The sequence below is a fragment of the Emydura macquarii genome, unplaced genomic scaffold (assembly GCF_026122565.2).
Source record: "Emydura macquarii macquarii isolate MOO-44397 ecotype Brisbane River unplaced genomic scaffold, CSIRO-AGI_Emac_v2 contig_1353, whole genome shotgun sequence".
Lineage (NCBI taxonomy): Eukaryota > Metazoa > Chordata > Testudines > Chelidae > Emydura > Emydura macquarii.
In genome coordinates, this window is record NW_027131490.1 from 955,099 (window position 1) to 976,897 (window position 21,799).

The 21,799-nt window shown below is 40.0% G+C and overlaps 1 protein-coding gene across 1 annotated transcript in view; it reads right to left on the bottom strand.

Annotated features, from left to right (window-relative positions):
* ARAP2 (ArfGAP with RhoGAP domain, ankyrin repeat and PH domain 2) overlaps nucleotides 1–20,694 on the bottom strand; it is a 171,931-nt gene extending 151,237 nt beyond the window's left edge. Inside the window, exons 1-2 of the mRNA XM_067551531.1 lie at nucleotides 19,766–20,694; nucleotides 8,368–9,418 (exon numbers count right to left, since the gene is read on the bottom strand). Of these exons, the coding sequence (XP_067407632.1) occupies nucleotides 8,368–9,263 (896 nt within the window). The 5' untranslated portion in view covers nucleotides 9,264–9,418; nucleotides 19,766–20,694. The remainder of the gene's footprint in view (nucleotides 1–8,367; nucleotides 9,419–19,765) is intronic.
* Nucleotides 20,695–21,799: the final 1,105 nt, after the last annotated feature.

Genomic DNA, 21,799 nt, shown 5'->3' on the forward strand with positions numbered 1-21,799 from the left:
GCACATGAGACCCTGTAATTGAGTTAATTTGCAAGAAATTGATGCCTATACAGTGGAATACCGGACCAGGATGTAACACTACCCTGAACCTCTGAGACATGAATGTATCAAAATGATAGTCTATCCCAAATTCTTATATCCTTTTAAATTTTTTGAATAAGACTCTAGAGATTTTCATGTTGAAAAGGCAGCTCCATCATGCAGAAATGTTGAAACATTCACCTGCAGTCACAAGATCCAATGAGACTTGGCATGTCTTCGAAACAGCTTGTAATTTTGTTGTCAATTTACTCTGCTAAAAACACTCCATTATAATTCTTACAGACTCTTCCTTTTTAGGGCAGAGAAGCTTAAGTTGAAATTAGGTCACAATCAAAAGCTTTATCAAGTATATTAAAGTGTATTCAATATATTGATCTCAGTTCCTCAATCCTCAGGTGATTTATGATGAATGGCTGAGGGCATCTAATTGTTGTAGACTGGAACAAACAAAATGTAAAGGAACAAGCAATGTTACAGTTCTACTAAATTATCCCTGTATTTCATAGCTTTGAAAAACAGAGATATGGAGATCAAAATACTAGAAACCTCAGGCTCAGCGTTTAAATTGTAACAATCAAACAGAGATAAGGGGAGAACAACGGTAAAGTAGTATATGGACTCAGACTAAACTTCTTACAGTGACGTGTAGAGTACATACACAGGTACCGCTCCCTCTTGCAGAACAGGTATCAATAGCAGTGTAGACGGTGAGGCACAGCTTAGGTGAGTAAAGTAATGCCTGAAGCCTGTGTATATATCCACATGGCTCTCTACTTGGCCAAGCAGTGCCTCTCCTATCTACACAGCTATTTTTAGCAATTTAGCATCCTACTGCTTGAATCTTTCCCATCACAGGGAAAGCCCTGCCACCAGGAAGCTACTCTCATTTGGAATGGCTCTCTCATTACAAGAGGTAAATTACTTTGCTCATCCAGTCTCACCTCCTACTCAATGACTGTCGTTAGACCTCAAGTACCTGGCTTTCATCCACCTCCCCCATTGTTCTGTATGCACTTGTATATGTATGATGATGATCCTATGTTTCTCATTTCTACCTCTGCATCTGACAAAGTGAGCTGAGCCTCACAAAAGCTTATGTCTGCTAAAATTAAATGTGTTAGTCTTTAAAGTGCCACAGAACTCTTGTTGTTTTTGCTGTATACAGACTAACACGGCTACCCCTCTGGAACTCTTCTACAGGAAGCTACTGAAGCCTTTCCCCTCTGTCTCCCCACTGCCAAAGCCTTTCAATGCTTCATGTAGCTACATACCAGTGTGAACACAGGTTGCTTTCCATTGCAACATCTATCTACACATACCCTATACACCGCCACCGCTAGTGTGCAGTGTTGACGTGACCTAATGGTCTTCTCAGTCTACCTATCCCATCTGTAGAGCGATGCTATTAATACGATGCAGTACTTTGCTTCAGTTCTTTGTCAATATTTATTTCTTTGGGAATTAGTCTGCTCATCAACCTTAATGACTACCATAAAACTTTGTACATGTTCCTCTTTTTGTGATAAGTTTCTTATCTACCTTTAAGAGCAACTTGCTAACATTGTTATTAGAAGAATTGTATTCCCAACACTAGAAGAATTTAAAAAAGAAAATAATTTGTAAAATTTAGGCCCAACATTTATAATTTAAATGTAAGGTTTAATAAAATTGAAGGTCAATTTTATACTTGATAAATACTTCACTCAGTCCTACCTTAGTATTTTCCATGTATATGATTTAAAGTACTCACACACCTTGTCTTCTAATTTTTTTTAAAAAAAGCTAAGAAGAATCTGTGCATTTCTTCTTGTCTTTACCACTAAAATACAAGATCTCTCTTGAACCTACTCTGGTAAATTATTTGTTCTAGTACAGTTTACACTGTATCTATCAAGGTAACTGTGGTGTATTGTAAACTAGGTTAAAATTGTAACCTGGTCCCTTGAAATTTTCAGGGGGTTCCTGGTCCTTCTAGCATCCAGGGGGCTCTGTAGTAAAACATGTGGTCTGGGTCTTGTGTGTTGTCCATCTGGAAACAGTAAGCCCATAGTAAGGTGGGGTGAGATGTGCCTTTCTGTTTAAGGGAGCGACCTGCTTTGTCTCTTTCTGTTTTGGAATTCTTGTGTGTTATTCTGAATTCTAAGAAATAAAAAGTGTTAACTTCCAGCAAGATTATTTATGCTTCTCTAACTTCTCTCTATGTATTCCATTAATATAACAGTAACAATCAAAAACCTTTAAGCCTCACATTAGATTGGTTTTTAAAAACACTAACATGAACCTCTTCAACACATTTCCCTCACAATTTAAGAATGCAAAGGTAAAGGCTTAACTACATAATGTATGTAGTCTGAATTCAAGGTATCATTAATATCCACACTGATTAAATGGAAATAGATCAAATTTGGCCTAAAAAGCTCTTCTGAACTGAAAGTCATTTCAGTCATTTCCCCCAAGTCTAAAATAGTGAGTCACTGGTTTGATTTGAAAGGGGAGGAATAAGAAAAGATTTAGATATGAGCAATTAAATATTCAGCAATGGCAATGATTCACTGTTCCTACCTACATTACTATTTAGTTGGTACTGTACCCTACCAGATTACTAAAAATATAGTTTCCGCCCCTTTGCGTTCTTTCTACAACAGGAAATGGCTGCAAAACGTCTCCAAAATCTTTTTTGATTGTTTCAGATAAGGAAACCCACTGGTAAGCAAACAGTGGGCCTTTAGTAAAGTATCAGAAATAAGATTTGAAAAATCTCTCTTTATATCAAGAATTAGCTCAAGAAGGTCTAGCTAGTGCCAGAACAAATATGTTTATTTACTCTGACTTAATGAATACCTGTTTCACAAATAACATGGAAACAGATGTGATATGAACACTAGATGTTTGCCAATACACGATTACTATATGAAATGCATTCCAGAATTGGGAAGGCAAAACACTGCAGCTTGTTTTGGGGTAGATAAGGTTTAGAAGTTTTCTTTTAGGATTTCATTTCTATTTCACATCTTTCCTTTGAATAATTAAGGAACTGACTATGCAGACAAACTGGTGCTTTTTGTGATTAGCAGACTGTTTGAGTTACTTTCTCACAGATATAATAGTCACAGTGGAATGCACAAGACAGCAGGCCTGTCCTCCCTACTGTTGCACCAGTTTCACACTAGTTTAACTGAATTGACTTCAAGTGCAGCTGCACTAGTGTATCATTGTAGCACATCCAGTACAATAGCTTTGAATATCAAGAAGTACAAGACATAATTCAGGGTGCCTGCTCCTCTCCAATCAACCTCCTCCTCCTCCACAAAGCAATGGGTGGACTGGACTTCTTGTGGGTAGGAGGAAGTAGTTTACCTGGATTCATGCCAAGGGCATCACGCCCCTCCCAATTAATCAGAGCCCAGCTTTGTGTCAAGGCTGTGCTACCCAATCACACCTCTGGCTCTAAAGCTCTCTGATTGAATAAGAAGGAGCTGCCCTGCCCCTTAAAACTGAAAGAGGACTAACGGGCTATTCTCTCTCTCCTGCTGTAGCCTGCAACACTATTCACCTGGGGGGGACGGACGGACACAACACAGGGATTAGAGCAAGTGATCAGTCCATATCCTTGTATGTTGGCATTTATTTGCTGAATGCCTTACACTGACAAAACATATTTCCTTTTCTGTCTAGGTCAAGACAACATAATGGGGCAATTTCTGTGTTACAACTTTTAGAGCCAGCAAATTTAGCCCCAGCCGGGGTTAAGTTTATTTGGCTATTTGGACAGGGAAGTTACATATCCCAAGGTAACTACACTAAAATTATTGTTTGATTCACTGCATACCTAAGAATAAAATCTTTATGCTAAACACCATCTAAGATACTACATGCACCACATCTTTAAATAGGACGTTTTGTATTCCAGGCCCCCTTACAACCACAGTTCTACCATATACACTTCTGAGGAAAAGAAAAACTAAAACATTTAAAACTTCTAAAACTTGTCATGTTGTAGAAAAGACTGATACACTGTTTTGTGGCAGGTGAGAGCCAGGAGCACAGAGAAGCACATGTAATTGCAATGGAGGTAAGTGCTTTATTAGTAATAACAAGGCATGACACAGTCACAGCACTAGTATTGGGTGTCATGAGAATCACAGTATTAACTTTTTGTGCTGGAAGGGACTTAAGAGAGCCTAAAATAGCTCTTCTGTCCATAAAAATTTAATGACTGAAATCCATCCAGGTCTAGAAGCAAGTGCTGAGTTTCCCACGGGAAAGCTGGATTTCTACCCTTGTGTGAAAACCCTGTAGAATGCAATAAGGATGAAGTCAATATTGTTCAATAGCTATTAGAAGAGAATGCTTTGCTATAACGTTCCAAGGAGACACATTACCTCCACTAAACTTCAGGCTGTGGCCAGTTGCCACTTTATTCATCCTATTACTCTTGACTTTAAAAAATAACGAGCAAAGAAAAATGGCTCTGAGGAGTTTGATGTCTACGTTAAAATTCTGACTTAACACGTCTCCCTCAAAAACAGCTTATTACTACTCCTTCAGCATTTTCACACTGTTACAGCTGGTACATGAGATTTTAGGAAGATCAATTTGAAGAAACCAGGCTGTGGTTAAACAAATAAAAATGGTTGGTAATGCAGTGGCTAATTTGGGGTCCAATCCAGATCAATGGAAGAATGGAAGGTTGTGCTGTGGGAAGGCAGTAGGGACAGAAGAAGCAGCACTTCAGTATGAGCATGATGGGGCACTACATATGCAGCATGCTCCCGTCTATTGTTGCAGGTGAGAATGAGCAGCTGGTTATAGCTTAGAAAAGAGATAAGGGTATTTCTATAATTTCCTCAAGGCCTGTATGTTTGGAGCTGAAACGCTAAATCTCTGAAGGAGCATTTTATCGTCATGGAGTGAAGACAAATATTCCAAAGTTTAGGTTAACATAAAACAGGCCCATTTTGATTTTGATTCTTTTAATTATAAAAATTACACGTTCAATTTTTTAAGCCTAAATTTCCACTGACTGACTAAAATATTTTAATATTTTTAAAAATGTGGGTGGATTTCCTTTTCTTTAATTAATCCATAAAAATGGCTCTTTGTTATAATTGTTACAAAGTATCAAATGTTTCTTTGCATCTCTCAGCCTGCCAATGACACCACATTTCATCACCACATGTTGAACAACAAGTATTTTTCAACATCAGCTCAACAAGCCAGAGGCAGTTTAAGGACAGGAATATTTAAAGCTTTAAAAAAATAAAGTCTGTAGTCGGGCCAACTGTGAATGAGATAATGTTCACCCACTTTTGTAAACTGCTTTGAAACATACAATGCAAAAGCTCTAGGTAAGTGCTAAATATAATTAACCACATTTGACAATGAGGTAACTGGTAGAGAGAGTTCAGTGATATGGCTGGAAGGTAACATGGCCTGGGCTAAGTTTAGGCCTTGGCTATCAAACCACAAACTTTATTAAATCAGAAAAAAAATGTAGAAACTATTTTTAACAGTGCAGTTAGCTGTCATGCTGATAAACACAACTCTATGGTTGGTATAAACAAAGACCACACTGACAAGCTAATAACTCCAACTGTAGTCAGCTTTGTCTTTGGTTTACACAGGCCATAAAGTTGTGGTCATCAGCACACTGGCTAACCATATTGTTAAAATAGTGTTGAAATCATATTTTCCTAATGTAGACAAACCTCTAGGGATTTGAGGGATCTGGGCTTGAGGATTCAGCCTCAATTTGCTATTGCCTTTTTAGCAAAACACTAATACTTTTTATCAGATGAAACTAAACACTATTTTTTTACCAAATGAGTCAAAATATGAACTCAACACAGTCATTTCGAAAGGATGAAACTTATCTATACGCATTTATAAGCTGACTCAAATGCAAGTTCCTTATAACACCATAAGTTGGTGTTACACCTTTTCCTATTAAACTGCATGCAATTCTGTTTCTTGAGAATACGTTATCGGAGGAGCAGGTAGCAACCCCTATATTTTGCAATATTTAGCAGGTTGCCTAACATTGCATTATGAAGAAATTTGTTTTTAACCTTTAACACCCTCCTCTTTCTAGGAAAATTCATACCTAAAAAACAGAATGTTATTTGGGTTATAGAGCGAAGCATTATACAGTTAGGAAATCCCAGATTTAAAATGCCCATGCAATTTAATTTTGCCACCATATGCATATGCATTATACTACAAAGTTTAATTACGTGATCACATACTTCCCTCGTGTGTGCGTCTCTCTCTCTCTCACACACACACACACACACACACACACACACACACACACACACACACACACACTATCTCATTCAAAGCACAGGAAGGCCTTTCCTAACCTATGATTGCTCGATTTAGCAATCTAAATATGCTTTTAATTTAGCTTATGTAATTTCCTCTATTTTGTACCATAATTTATTCTACCATAACATATTAACTGATTTTTAATGTTATTTTTAATACTTCCCTTTGTAGCATTAAAGTGCTGAAATCAAGATACTAAAAGTAATACATTAAAACAAAACTTAACGACCTATAAGTCAGGGTTAAGTTGTTGGGTGGTGGTAAAATATGGATTTATACTCAATGAATGAAATCTTGGCCCTACTGAAATCTAGGATAAAATTCTTACTGTCTTCAGTAAGATCAGAATTTCACCAATACATTTATTACATCTTTATGTCTCTGCTTCTAAGTGCCTGGGTTTGAAAATGATGTGACCAAGAAGTAGCAACAATGTAGTTAAATATCACCTCTTTTTAAGAACTCTGTTTTTTGTGATGTTTATATTTCAATTCCCCACTATCTACTGGTGTACAAACTTATAATACACACACACACACACACACACACACTATAATATAGAACCAGTTTCAAGAGTGCTTGCAGCTACTAGAACAACCAATTATTAAATTCATACCCTTAAAAAGGAAGCTATAAAAATTAGTAAGTCTAAAATTGCATACCTTATGTTAATTGTTACCTTGCGTAAATCACCTGGTTTATTTCTTTTTGTAAAATAGTAAACCCTTAGAAAAATATTAGTCTAAATTAAATTTGGTGTATTTTTGTTCTGACTGATGTTAGTGAGAATGCACCAGTTTTACACTGAGTTGCATGAGGGGGTGAGATAATATCTTTTATTGGACCAACTTCTTTTGGTGAAAGAGAGACGCTTTTGAGTTACACAGAGCTTACATCAGACCTAAAGATAAATAAAAAGACATTACTTCACCCACCTAGTCTCTCTAATATCCTGGAACCAACATGGCTATGCTGTCACTGCCAATGACTACACCGCACCTTTCAGCAGGGGAGGGGAATTTCTTTGGCTGGCCAACTGAAGGAAACAGTGCTTCATGGCTGGGGCCGGAGTAAGAGATCAAACTGCTGCAAAAGACGATAAAGGGCCAGCATGGCGACACTGACTCATCCCGGGCAGAAGGGCTTAAAAGAGGCAATTCCATGGGATTAAGCCCTATTTTATATGAAGCAGGCTGAGTCAGCCCCCACCCTTCCTCTCCTTTAGGTGGTAAAATACCAGGTTTTGTCAATACCTGCTCTGGGCACTGCACTAGCCACCCCTTTTGGGGAGAGCTGGGAAGGAATTATTCTCTTACCACCAGTTTGGCCCAGGGGGAGTTGGGGTTTTTTCCGCTTACCCCACACCGCCTTTGGGGAGGGCTTTGTTGACATATGGCATGAAGGGAGTTAGGCTATATGTCGCAACTCATTATATAAGTTTGGGGTGGATGTCCAGTGCAGGTGCTCTAACAGAGAATGTTTATAGCCCACCTTAACCTCCTATGAGAGGAGGGGTAGATGGTAAGGTCCCAGCAATGGGTTGGCTCGGTGACCTGGATGGAGAAGGGGAGGGGCTGGTGGGAGCTGCCCAGGTAGTCATTGAATGAAGAGGGGGTTACCTGCACTGTACACTTCTATCTGATGGGTAGTCCCAGATAGGGTGATCAGATGTCCTGACTTTATAGGGACAGTCCTGATATTCAAGACTTTGACATACATAGGCACCATTACCCTCCACCCCCATTCTGATTTTTCCATGCTTGCTATCTGGTCACCCTAGTCCCAAACAACTAATAATAAAGTTTCAGCCTGATTAAAACCAAGTGTCTCCTGTCCTCCTTTTGGCATAGCTAGACAACTGAAAAACGCACCCACACACACTTAGTCCAGAAGTCTTTGAACTCTTCAAGAAGAATACTTACACATACAGCCACTGACAAAGTTGGCCAATTTTAAATGTTACAGTATCAATCTCACAATTTTTAAAAAAATTATTACCTGGGTGAAGCCACAGTTTTAGATGAACCTGGGATTTCCGGAACAGGCCGATGTTTTAGCATAAATGACCGAGTTGTTCTGGGAACTACTTTCGTACAGCTTTGCTTACAAGAATCATACAAGTCATTGTCCACCATTTCACCTTTGAACTCAAAGAATGGAGAATCTGGTAGGACATTTGGTGAGATTTCCACTTCTGAGAATGTTAGATGTTCGTTCTCACTGGACTTGGTTTCAGATGAGTCAGCAAAAGATGACAGAGAAGCTGGATCTTCAACACATAATGCAGAATGGCTGTCTAAGTGCAAGTTACCTCGTTGTGCCTCTGCTTTGTCCAGTGCAACCTCCATATTAGGTATTTTTTGCAAGTTAGCATTTTTCTCAATGTGTCCACCAAGGCTGACAGCAACTCCTGAGCAATCTGAGTTCTGGGACAATGAACTAGAAGATTCCAAGTCTGACAAGCTACCATTTTTCACTTCCAATAACTCTTGGTCAGTAAATTCAGTCTTTTCTTCATGAGAAAAACTTACCGGCAATGCTACAGATATTGGACTCGTTTTTGCAACCTCACAGGAACTTAAATTGGAGATTTTCAAATCCTGGTCATAGCACAAAGAATGACTTTCTCCTAATTCCGCCAAGTCCTTGAGTTTCATATTTTCAGATGAAACAGACTTGTCTTGCATTTTTGCAAATGAGATCTCTAACTGCTTAAGTACCCTTCTGCGGTGTCCAGTAGGCAATATTCCAATTTGCTGAAGCACATTATAATTTACTCCTACGCAGTCTGACACAGTGTTATAGCCAGTTTCTTTGAAGTTAGGAAGATACTGTACCAAGTTGATGTTGGCCAAGAATTCTTTGATAGCAATATTACTGTCACTGGCTGACATGATGGCAGCTTCATTCCTAGTACAGGCTCTCAGCTATACAAGAACAGTCACTACACGCATTTTTTCTCCAGTGACAGTAAACTCCTCTTCAGTCGCTCTCAAGAGAATGAAATTTCTTCCAAAAGTAGTAATTCTGCATAGGCCAAGGATGTAAACTGTGAATCCAGAAAAAAAAAACGTTAAGAAATGGTACTTTCCCCACTGAATATAATGCTTACATTCATAATTTAAGCCAAAAAGTTGAAGCCTCTCTCAACATCCATTTTGGAATTTGCTTAAAACATGAAAATCTCAAGCAGACATATAGGTAAAATCTATATGCCTATATTATGGGCTACTTAAGAGGAACAGTGAAATTAGAGTTTTTAAAAATCAGAACAAATACTGTTATATTTTTTTCATTTGGAAATGTGGTTCACAAAAGGATTCTGTTACACTCTATACACCATCCTTTGTGTTGGACAAGGTTTAGAAAGGCAACCACACACTCATACACTGCTGCTTATGGAGTAGCTAGACAGAATGTCTCCCAAGTGTACTAGATGCTTTTAACTAATATGCTGAAGAGTATACCCTGGACTGAGGGAGCATGGTAGGTCTGCTACCACCATGCACAAATAAGCCCCAACATAAACATACACATTTGGCCTCCTTGGGAAAGGAATAAAGGAAGACAGCAAAAACGCTGCCCAGTGCATTGAGTTGCCCTGACCCCTGGCATCGGACTCTGCTCTGACAGGATTCCTAATGAATAAGCAGCTACTTGCAGCAACTTCCCCTCACTCTAAAAGGTAGTAAAAAGTAGGATTTACCCTAGAGGCTTCCAGAAATCCCTGTTTAATAATATTCAACAAGACCACACAGGAAGAAATGAAGGATATGAATCCATTTGAAGCAAGGGTAGAAGTTTAGATAGGCAAAACAATTACCCAAAACAGAAATTTAGCCAGGGAAAAAGTAGATTACTTATTGCCAAAATTGTCACAGGACTTTTAATGCTCAGGTCATCAGTTTTACATATTTGAAGATGAGAAGCTAACAAAGTCAATTAATAAATGATGTCAACTGCATACAATAAAGAGCAAACAAAATAAAAAGATATACTGCTGCCAAGATGTTCATGATTCAAACAACCCAATGTCATTCCAGCGATTTGGCTGGTCTCAAGAAGGGTGTAGGCTTGGGGCAGTCAATCACACAACATGTCAATGGGGAACAGCAACGGGGAAGTAAATAATCGGAATAGGATGTTTTTCTGGAGACCTGTAAAGTACATGAACGCGAACACAGTGGTTCTCAAACAGAGGTATGTGTACCCCTGTGGGTACATAGAGGTCTTCCAGGAGATACATCAACTCATCCAGATATTTGCCTAGCTTTACAACAGGCTACATAAAAACCACTAGCGATATCAGTACAAACTAAATTTTCATACAGACAATAACTTATTTATCCTGCTCTATATATTATACACTGAAATGTAAGTACAATATTTATATCCCAATTGATTTATTTTATAATTATATGGTAAAAATGAGAAAGGAAGCCATTTTTCAGTAATAGTGTGTTGTGACCCTTGTGTATTTTTATATCTGATTTTATAAGCAAGTAGTTTTTAAGTGAAGTGAAACTTGGGGGTATGCAAGACAAATCAGACTCCTGGAGTCTGAAAAGCTGAGAGCCACTGCTCTAACAGATATACACCATTCTTTACTGCTGAGCAAACTACAGCATTTAGTCATTAGTTCTGAAACTAATAAAGTCTAAAATACCTCAGAGAATACCTACATATTAAGGTAACTATCTAAAAAAGACAGTAAAGTTATGGCCTTCTTGTAATGTAAATGACAGTTTATCTAAAATTTGTAGAGTAGATCAGGCCTTAGACTTGTGAGTGACTACTGGATCTGCCCCAGGAGCCTATAGCTACTGTAAATGATCACAGCTCCAATGAAGCTAAAAATATTTACATCAGCTGGAAAGCTGCCCCTAGTCCACATGCATTTAGACAGTAACGCTGTTCTTTATATACCCTCAATAACAGAGAGGCAGCACTGACAGCAACTTCATTGAAAGTCACATAACCATATGATTCTCTTCCACAGCTTTGTGACCACAGACACTTCTATATTTGGGATCCAGTTGCAAAGAACTCTCCACCTCCCTCAATTACCTTCAAGCCAGCAATAAAACTTTGGGTTTCATGGGTTTCCAAAAAACAAAGATTTAAAATTCGGGAAGGATTTATTTCAACAAAATGGGACAGCAGCAGATAGAATAAAAGGAAGGTTACAAACACATATACCACTCCAAAATGAGTGAGGCCTATTTTGTTTTATACCTTTCCCACACTTCATTCATTCTGTCTTTTATGATCTGTCTACACTGGATTATGAACCTGGGTCTGCTGGACTTGGACCTGTGGACTCAATGTTTTCAAACCCATGCTTGGGCATCCACAATGCATTCTAAATATGGGTTTACAATTGCTGCATCCAGGTCTCAAAGCTATGCTAATGCATCTATACTGCACTACACAGACTTTCTCACTCCCATCTGTGGCTTGACCTGCATCCACACTGCAAAATGACAGGAGTTGGAGCAGATTCTCAATGGGACTTGGGCTCTGACCTCTGCTCCCCAGCAGAGTGCTAGGACCCAGGTCCAGAATTCTTGCTGACCTGAATCAAACTGACTTGTGTGTGGACGGAAGGGTGAATTCGCGTTTACCATGGCTTGGCTTGATCCCAGGCTTAGGGTACAGCGCAGACGTACCTTTAGACTCCAATCCAGGTAACATATACACATGAGCCATATACACAATGGGGCATCTCCTGTGTTTAATAACTTGCCTGACTGAAGCCTGAAATTCCTTGTAAGCAAGAGAACTACTGTTCCCACATCAAGCTCTACAGCCTTCAACAAATTGCACACACCATTAATTGAAGAATTGGGGCCTTAAACCACAAGGTTTCTTTCCTGTTTGGAAAGTACCCAGCACTTCGTGGGTGCCAGTGGCCATCTTCTAGACCATCTCTCAAGACTCATTACCCCAGGCACTCAAGAGATCCACAAAATAAAGTATCTGAAGCTGCCCTCATGCAGTTCCAAAGCAGCTTCATGCAATCTCTTTATCAAAATTATAACATCTGCAGACATGAGATTTCTCTTCTCTCTCCTCCTTTATAAGACACAATCTGACTGTGGGAAGCCTGATGACTTTATCTACTCTGTAACAGTTGCTCTGGCATGCAGGTACTAGCCTGAAGTAGCCTACAACAGGAACAACAACAACTTAGAGTGAACATATGGCAATCTGACAAAGATTGAATTGATATACTCTGAATAAAACCTGGCTAGTAGATAAGTGATCCCTATGTACAGGGTAGAATTTGTAAGTGACCTTAGAATCCTTCTAGATCAGAGGGCAATACATATAATTAAATGTTTTTTTAAAGTAGTTCAAAGTAGATCTTTGAACCTTAGAGAAAAAATAATTACATATTGAATGGCACAGGGTTGTTTACATTTCCTGAGCTTTACTGTGAGTGAGATGATATTTTCACAATTACTAAATGTCTTCTTGGAAAGTTTTGTAGTGGTCCTGATTACACACACCTCCAAAATGAAACCTCAAAAAGAAGCCTATTTTTGCTACTAAGGATGCATTTTGTTGTAGAGGTATGGGGAAAGGGACATACTTGCATGCATAGTGATTGTGTCCAGGAATTAACTGGTTTTCAGACAAAATTATCAAAGATTCATCTGATAGCAAAATGCCAGTTTCCCAGAGACCCCCTGACCTGCTTACTTAATGCTTCATTAAAGGAGCTACATTTTAAACAGGACAACAAATTAATTTCTTTATTGTTAGCAGTAAGACTTTGTATTTCATATTATCAGAAATGTGAGTTTTCCACGTGTGGAATTGTGGTATAGTAAAATATGAACTATCCTTGTCATGTGACGAGCTCATGTGACATATATACACAAGAGAAGAGCCAAAAAGAGGATAGGTATTTAGAAAATTTGGTCACCCTTTTTAGCATCCTCAGAAGAGAACGACTCCCCAGCCAGCAAACCAGAATTTTTAGCCAGGTTCCTTGAATATGAACTTAATCCTGAACATACTACATTGTGCATTACTTAACATTTTATTGTAACTTTGCTTTAATACAGTTTTTAAAGAAGAATAAAACTGCTTATAGTCATCACATCACAGAATGTTGGAAGCAAAAAGCATGACCATATTTGCATTATAGCAGAAGTGGCAAAGATCACTATAAAAATGTGCTATAGCAGCTCCATTTAAAATACTGTTTGCAGTTGTTCATTGCTTTCTGAAACTTCATCTTTGGGGATAAATTTTTCCAGCCCTGGTCTCTGTCCAGCTTTTGTTTATTTAAAGTCTGAACAGAAATATCTTAGCAATTTAACTAACGGAAGAGTACAATTATTTAAAAAATTAAAACACTTCTTCGGCCTGTATAGACTAAAGTTGAAAATTGACAGGAAAATAACCTTAATAAAATGCCTTTGAATGTTTTAATTGAAACTAGTCTTGATTTGAGTGAGATGACCCACAAAATTATCAATCCTATAGACTTAACTTTGTTATTTCTCAACTCAAGTGCTTAGCTGTGCAAGCTAAATATTCTTTTGTCAGTTTTTATATATAATATATTCATTCGGGTGTATAAAAAAAAATCAGAATGCCAACCATTCACAAGTATTTTAAAACTAGAGGTAAAATTTATTTATTTTAATAGTCTCCTGGTTTACTGCTTGGGTTCAAATCAGATTTTTTCTTTTTAAATGCAATACCACTGTTCCACAACTACCACGCCCCTCCACTCCCAGCAACAAGAAAAACTTGGAGAAAGTATTAGCAAACCTATTATGCACATTTTAATATTTCAGGTTTTTATACACAGTAAGTTTGTCCAAAGCTTATTTTGGATCATCATGTCTGGTTACCTCAGTTATTTAGCCAGAAACCACAGATAGGCGTGGAAGGATTAGGTTATTGTTGGTAAATGTCGATATCACCGTACACGCACAAATCAAAACAATATTTCAATCAATGGTCAAAATTCACAGAGAGGCAAAGTAAGAAAAATGCTGTTTGACAACTATTAGAGTTTGATTCAAGGATACATACTGGGAATATTTTGACCTGTGATGTTGACAAAGCTTTATAACCATTAAACACATTAACTTTTTGAATCTCAAAGTCTACTGTCATTTGGTAATTACTGTCTGAAACCTCCCCATTGTCTCAGACACACCCATAATTTCCAAATATGATTTTTTTTTTTAGCATTTTTAGTTTGTTCATCAATATTATCCATCAAAATGATAAAAAAAAAAAATCATGCAAGGCCTAATCATAAATAGCCAGCTATTTTGGTCTTAGCTCATTTCTCTACAAACAGCAACACAACATAGAATATAACTCTTCACAGAACACTACCTTTGCTTTTCTAGTCTGCAAGCTTGATTAATTTAAAGCTGTATCATTACTTTTTACCACAAATTTTAATGGGGAAATTAAAGAAGATTGGGGATTAAAAGGGAACAGATTGTTCTGCTCCTCAGCCATTTTGATCTCAATTCACTCACAGTGCTAGCAGCTGTAAAGTACTTGCAATGCCACATGTTCTGTATTCATTAGCCATCTAGAGAAGCCATCATTACATCCAAAGACGACTTTCAAAGTGTTACAGGGCTGGCCCAGATGCAAAGGTGCATCAATTTAATTGAAGGTGTGCCTGTAAACCTATTTTGTTAAATGGTCGCAAAAAAGATTATGGGGACATTTGATCTACACCAGGTTCCCATGGTTACTATGAATGTCTGGGTTTTGTGTGTCATCCCAGCATAGGAGAAAGTTACACTAATTATGTAAGATCAAGCTCTGTTGGTGGTATGGATACAGTAAACAGGAGAGAAGGGAGCCCATCTCTTTCAGACCCAGTACATGAATCCAGTGCCAAGACATGAGAAAACTGGCTCTGGGCCTCTCTCCATAGAAACTTGTCACATGAAAAGTGAGAAAGACAGGACAAATTGCAACCCTCACCCACAATCTGTCTGTCTTCCTTTGATTTTGCCAAATAGGGAGGAATTGGTTGAGAATTTGAAAGTGGAAGGTAGCTTAGGTGAAATGGTAGAGTTCATGAATCTAAGGAATGGTAGGAGGGAAAAGGGCACAATAAAGATACTGGATTTCAAGAAGGCAGACTTTAGCAAACTCAAGTCAAAGAGGAAAAACAGTTTCAGAGGGTTGGCAGTTTTTCAAACAGACATTATTAAGGGCACAAGAGCAAACTTTCCCATTGTGTAGGAAAGATAAAAAGCATGACAAGAGAGACTACCCTGGTTTACCCAGCAGATCTTCACTGATCTGAAACTCAAAAGACTCAAAAAAGTAGAAACTATGTCAAATTACAAAGGAAGAACAGAAACAAAACACAACTATGTGCGGACGAAATTAGAAAGGCCAAGGCATAAAATGAGATTAAACTACCTAGAGACATGAAGGGTAACCAAAAAAAAATTATTATACAAATACATTAGAAGCAAGAGGAAGACCAGAGACAGGACAGACCCATTACTCAATGAGGAGGGGAAAAACAACAACAGAAAATGTAGAAATGGCAGAAGTGCTAAATGACTTCATTTCAGTTTTCACTGAAAAGATTAGTAGCAATTGGACATCTAACATAGTGAATGTCAGTGAAAATGAGGTAGGATATGAGGCTAAAATAGGGAAAACAAATTAAAAAGTACATAACAAGTTGATGTCTTCAAGTCATCAGGGCCTCATGACATCATCCTAGAATACTCAAGGAGTTGACTGAGCAGATATCTGAGCCACTAGCGATTATCTTCAAACAGTTATAGAAGATGGGAGAGATTCCAGAGGACTGGAAAAGGGAAAATATAGTGCCAATCTATAAGAAGGGCAATAAAGACAACCTAGGGAATTACAGACCAATCACTTCACTTTTAGAAAAGATAATAGAGCAAATAATTAAGCAATCAATTTGCAAACATGCAGAAAAGTGGTTCCCAACTTTTTTGGCTCGAGGGCTACAGATATAATTTTTACAACCCTGAAGAGCCACCAGTCTCCACTAGCAGCTCCTACATCCTCCACCCCGAGCCCTGCAGCCAGACAGAAGGAGTTCAACCAGGAGGCTGCCTCCTCACTGACCTCCCATCCCCCAGCTGCAGCAGGCAAACCGCACACGCCCTGTAGCCTTGTGTGCTCCATCTGAATCCCTAAGCAGTGGCTCCCTTCTGCAGCCACTGGTCCTCTGGTCCAGCAGGGACCCTAGCACCTATAGACTTAGGCAGAGCGCTTTGCTCGTTGCTGGAGCCGGGGGAGGGGAGCGCAGATCTCCTGTCCCCTTGGCTGCAGCAAGGAGCCTGCACTAGTCTTGTAGCCCCATGGAAACGCGCTCAGCCTGGGTCCTTAGACAGCGGCTCCCTTCTACAGACAGGATGAGGGGAGTGACAGGCCACTTTGAAAGACGCCACAGGTTGGGAACCACTGACCTAGGTGATAAGTAACAAATCATGTCAAACCAACCCAATACCTTTCTTTGACAGGATAACAAGTCTTGTGGATGGGGGAGGGGAGGGAAAGGAGCGGTAGATGTGGTATATCTTTACTTTAGTGAGGCTTTTGATAATGTCTTGCATAACCTTCTCAAACAAATTAGGGAAATACAGGCTAGATGGAGCTACTATAATGTGGATACATAACTAGTTGGAACACCATTCCCAGAGAGTAATGATTCGTGGTTCACAGTCAAGCTAAAATGGATATCGACTGGGGTCTCGCAGGGATCAGTTCTGGGTCCAGTTCTGTTCAATATCTTCATCAGTGATTTAGATAATGGCATAGAGAGTACACTTATAAAGGTTACGGACGATGCCACGCCAGGCAGGGTTACAAGTGTTTTAGAGGATAGGACAAATTTAAAATGATCTGGACAAACTGGAGAAATGGTCTGAAGTAAATAGGATGAAATTCAATACGGACAAATGCAAAGTACTCCACTTAGGAAGGAACAATCAGTTGCACATATACAAAATGCACAATGTTTCCCTATGAAAGAGTACTGCAGAAAGGGATCTGGGGATCATAGTGGATCTCAGGCTAACTATGAGTCAACAGTGTAACACTCGCAAAAAAGCAATCATTCTGGGATGTATTAGCAGAAGTGTTGTAAGCAAGACATGAGAAGTAGTTCTTCTGCTCTACTCTGCACTGATTTGGCTTCAACTGGAGTAGTGTGTCCAGTTCTGGGTGTCACATTTCAAGAAATATAGGGGCAAATTGGAGAAAGTCCAGATGAGAGCAACAAAAACTATAAAAGGTCTAGAAAATATGACTTATAAGGAAAGATTGAAAAAAACGGGTTTGTTTAGTCTGGAGAAGAGAAGACTGAGGGAGGGACATAGTTTTCAGGTACATAAAAGGATGTTACAAGGAGAAGGGAGAAAAAAATTGTTCTCATTAACCTCTGAGGATAGGACAAGAAGCAATGGTCTTAAATTGCAGCAAGGGTGATTTAGATTGGACATTACGAAAAACTTCATAACTGTCAGGGTAGTTAAACACTGGAATAAGGTGCCTAGGGAGGTTGCAGAATCTCCATCATTGGAGACTTTTAAGAGCAGGTTAGACAAACACTAGTCAGGGACCGTCTAGATAATGCTTGGTCCTGCCATAAGTGCAGGGGACTGGAGTAGATGACCTTGTGAGGTCCCTTCCAGTCCTATGGTTCTAGGATTCCTCCTCTCCACTACACCCTTTGCCAGTGGAGGAGGAGAAGGAAGAGGGGGAAAAGAACTTGTCTGGACTCTTCCCAAAGGAAGAACATATGTAGTTTCTTTCACCTCCCTCCATGAGGCACTTTTGATGTGCTTCCTTTCTGAGGATATCTACATGTCACAGGAGATGAGGAGTGGGAGTAGCAGCTCCTCTTCCTCTGAAGAGGGTAGCAAGCAGTAACTACTTCTTCCCATCTTCTATATTTCCCTACAAAAGAAGCGTCAACAGTGACAAGGAAGATCAGATGGGGCAAAAGTTCTTTTCACCTTCCCTCACATGCAATGGATTTCTCACATTTAATCCTCTCAGATCCACCACCTGGTATTCCACAATTCCACAGGCCTAGAAATTGATCCAGATCATTATGTATCTTTAATAAACCCCTTCACCATGCTTTTTTTTCTTAATTAGAAAGACTAAAAGCTTCTTTTAAAAGATCAGTTAACTGTCAGCAACAACTGTGAACAACTAAGCAGCTTGCAGGAAACAAAATTAATTTTGAAGCTATTTCTGTGTCAAGATTCAGAAGGGCGGTTATGAGAAGTAAAAATACATTGAAAATTATGAAATACACATAAAATAGAATCTTGTGACAACATATTTCTCAATATTTCCTCTCTTTAAATCTCAAAATGCTCATCTTTAAGAGTCAAATTCTTCCATCTTTACTCCTTCTGAGTTGTTCTGTAATCTGCAAGAAATCCCAATAGGACTTGGGGTAAGCAAGCATGAATAAGCAGAATGTGGCTCCAAGTAATTCATTTCCTGGTAGAATTAGTTGAATGAGGTTTGCCTAGCAGCTACAGCAACACTTGTGTGTAGAGTTACACACGCTTTGTTTTGCCTAGTGCTTTAAAAGGGACATAATTACTATACAGCTTTTTCAAAAACCAAAGTTCATTCAGTCTGCTAAAGCTTCCACATGTGCATGGATTGTTTCCAAGGAGTCAGTATAGATCTGTCCTTGACTCCAAACTTCTGAAAATAATTCCCCATTAAGGAAGCAAATAGAAATTAAAACATAAAAATATTAAAGAAAAATGGTAACAATTCATTTCAGATGTAATTGAATCTTTAAAACACACACTCCATACTTCCTACATGGCTGCCCATATAAAACTAGTAGTTCTTAAAGAATACAAAACATGAAATGGAATTCATCCTTTAACCCCGTGCCCACTAAATCAGACTCTTTTTAGTATCGCCTGTAAACTAATTGGTCCCTACACATAATTGCCTATTTGTCACCAAAGCCTTGTATTGCTACTGCCCTATTACAGACAAGATGACCAACGCCGCTAATATAAATGAGCTCATAGTGATAAGCAGTCCTAGATTTCTCTAACTCGTCCTTCAAAGAGCGATCTCGTGCCATCGATGTTAAAGAAACAAATCAGCTGAATAAGAAAATCCCCAGCTCGGACGGGGGGCTGGGGCTGGTTTCCTTTCAGACGCGCCCACGCGCATCAGACGCTCTCGAAACGAAACACGAACTGAACAAGAGGGGGTGGCACAGGCAGGCCGCAGCAGCCGTGGCGTCCACATTGCCTCTTGGGGAGTGACAGAAAGAAAGCAAAACTCGTCGCCCCAATCCTTGCAAGCGATGGAACTTGCAAAGCTCCCCCCCTCCTCGCAGGGACTGAGGCTGACTTACCTCCGTGCGGGAGAAGGACGGAAAGGAAAGTGGCAGCACTGCACTTTCCAATTCCCCTTCTCTCCCTACTTTCTCTTCCTTGTCTGGTACCACCACCCCGGGCGGCCCCTACCCTCTGATTTGCCCTGGCAGGTTCAGGCTGCGCGCAGGCGGTGTCCCAGCGAGGTTCGGCACCGGGGGAGAGCTCCGTGCGCTGGGAACTCCCGCCAGGCTCGGCTCGCCGCACCTGGTGGGGATGGGGAAAGGAGCGGCCATGCCGGAAGAGCCGCCTCGCTCCTAGTCAGCAGCACCTGGAGCAGGAGGGCAGCCCGCCACCACGCCAGGCCCGGCGCCGGGGAAGTAACCCTACGCGCAGGGCCCTAGCGGGGGCGGATGCTCCGGGGCCGGGCGTGCTGGCTTGGCAGCATATTTGCGAGCGTTCAGGAGGAAGCGAACTTGCTGTCACAAGCTTTTGCTTTGTGAGAGGGTAGGTTGCTGCTGCTGCTGCAGCTAATTGCTGGAGGCTTCACGCATGTGCCTGCGTGCGGCGAGACACTGGCCCTGCAGCAGTACCAGCATCTTGGAAAGGGTCAGGCTGTTAACACGGGAGACCACTAGATTTTACACACACACACACACACACACCCCCTCTCGGGGAGCCCGATCCTTCCACATTATGAGCTGTTTCTGCCGCTTACCAGCAGCCCTGCGGCTGCAGTGGACAGGGTTAGAGGGCTGTTGAAAACCCCGTCTCCATGCCCATGTCACTGCGCTGTCTGCACGTACCCCCACTGAGAAATGGTTTCCTTTGGCCGACAACTGAAGCCTTTAATTCTGGGCTTGACGTTCCAGGGAGAGGGCAGGCAGGAGCTGCGCTTGGCGCTTAGCGAACATGGTGTGCATTACTGGGCCATGCAGCTCCTTGCTTGCTGGATGTTAAAGCTACAGTTAGCTCAGCTACAGGTGTAACAAATCCGTGACCCTCTACAACCAATATCCCATGTGTCTACTACACATGTTGAAACCTCACTGCATTAGCAGCAGCTCAGGCATAAAATTCCCCTAGTGCAAAAACCCAGAGCATTACCACTGGAGCTACAGAACAATGAGTCTCCATTGGTATGTGCCGTGTACTATCTAGGACACACAGGTGCGCAGTTTTCATACCACTCAGTAGAGGGCAGTGGTACATATGCAAACTAGCCCCTTAATTACAATACTAGGTTGTGGTTTGCATGATCATTTGCTAAGTAGTATTACAAACAGGTCATGCAGGCTGCAGCGTCCTTCTCCACTTTCAGGAATGTGATTGTAACATTCTTAGAAGTGGAGAAGGATGCTGCAGCCACCCTTAGATTTACTCAGATTCAGTGACTTATACCATTGCCTGCTTATTGATCAACTCCAAATGAATACATGCAAAAGAATCTAAACACGTAGAAGGCAGTGTGAATTGATGTTGATGTACTTGTCAGTCTATGTGACTGGAAGTGACCAGTGTATCAAGAAAAGCAAAACCAAGGTCAGTACAGGAATGAGTAAGATAAAGCAGACCATTCCCTGAATTTGCATATTCTTACAATTTATTCTGGCTCATCGTGGTGTATGTTAGACTAAATTAGACTCTCTTATGTATCAATAAACAGGCAAGATTAGATCCAAAGGAATCCAATGAATGAATGCAAGGAAGTACAAATTTACATCATTTCTGCATTTGGCCCCTTGAATTTAGCTGAGTACAAGCGTTAAACACATTTTTAAACAAGTGCAAACTGTCCTTAGGAGTTACAGGTTTAAATCTTGGGTTTTCTTACCATTAGTTGATCAGCACTACTTTAGAAAGAAGAGTGAGAAGACATGCTCCTTTTTCAGACCATTGGGATGTGCTCTTTAATACCACACAGGGTACCATAATTTAATATTTTATTGTTTTAATCAGGGGTCAAGGTGGGGAGGAAATGGAAACACTCTTCTAAGCTACCCAGTTTCCCTGCTTCAGTTCCCAGCCCATCCTCATTTTTGTGCAGATCCTTTATCTACTGTCCTACACCCCTT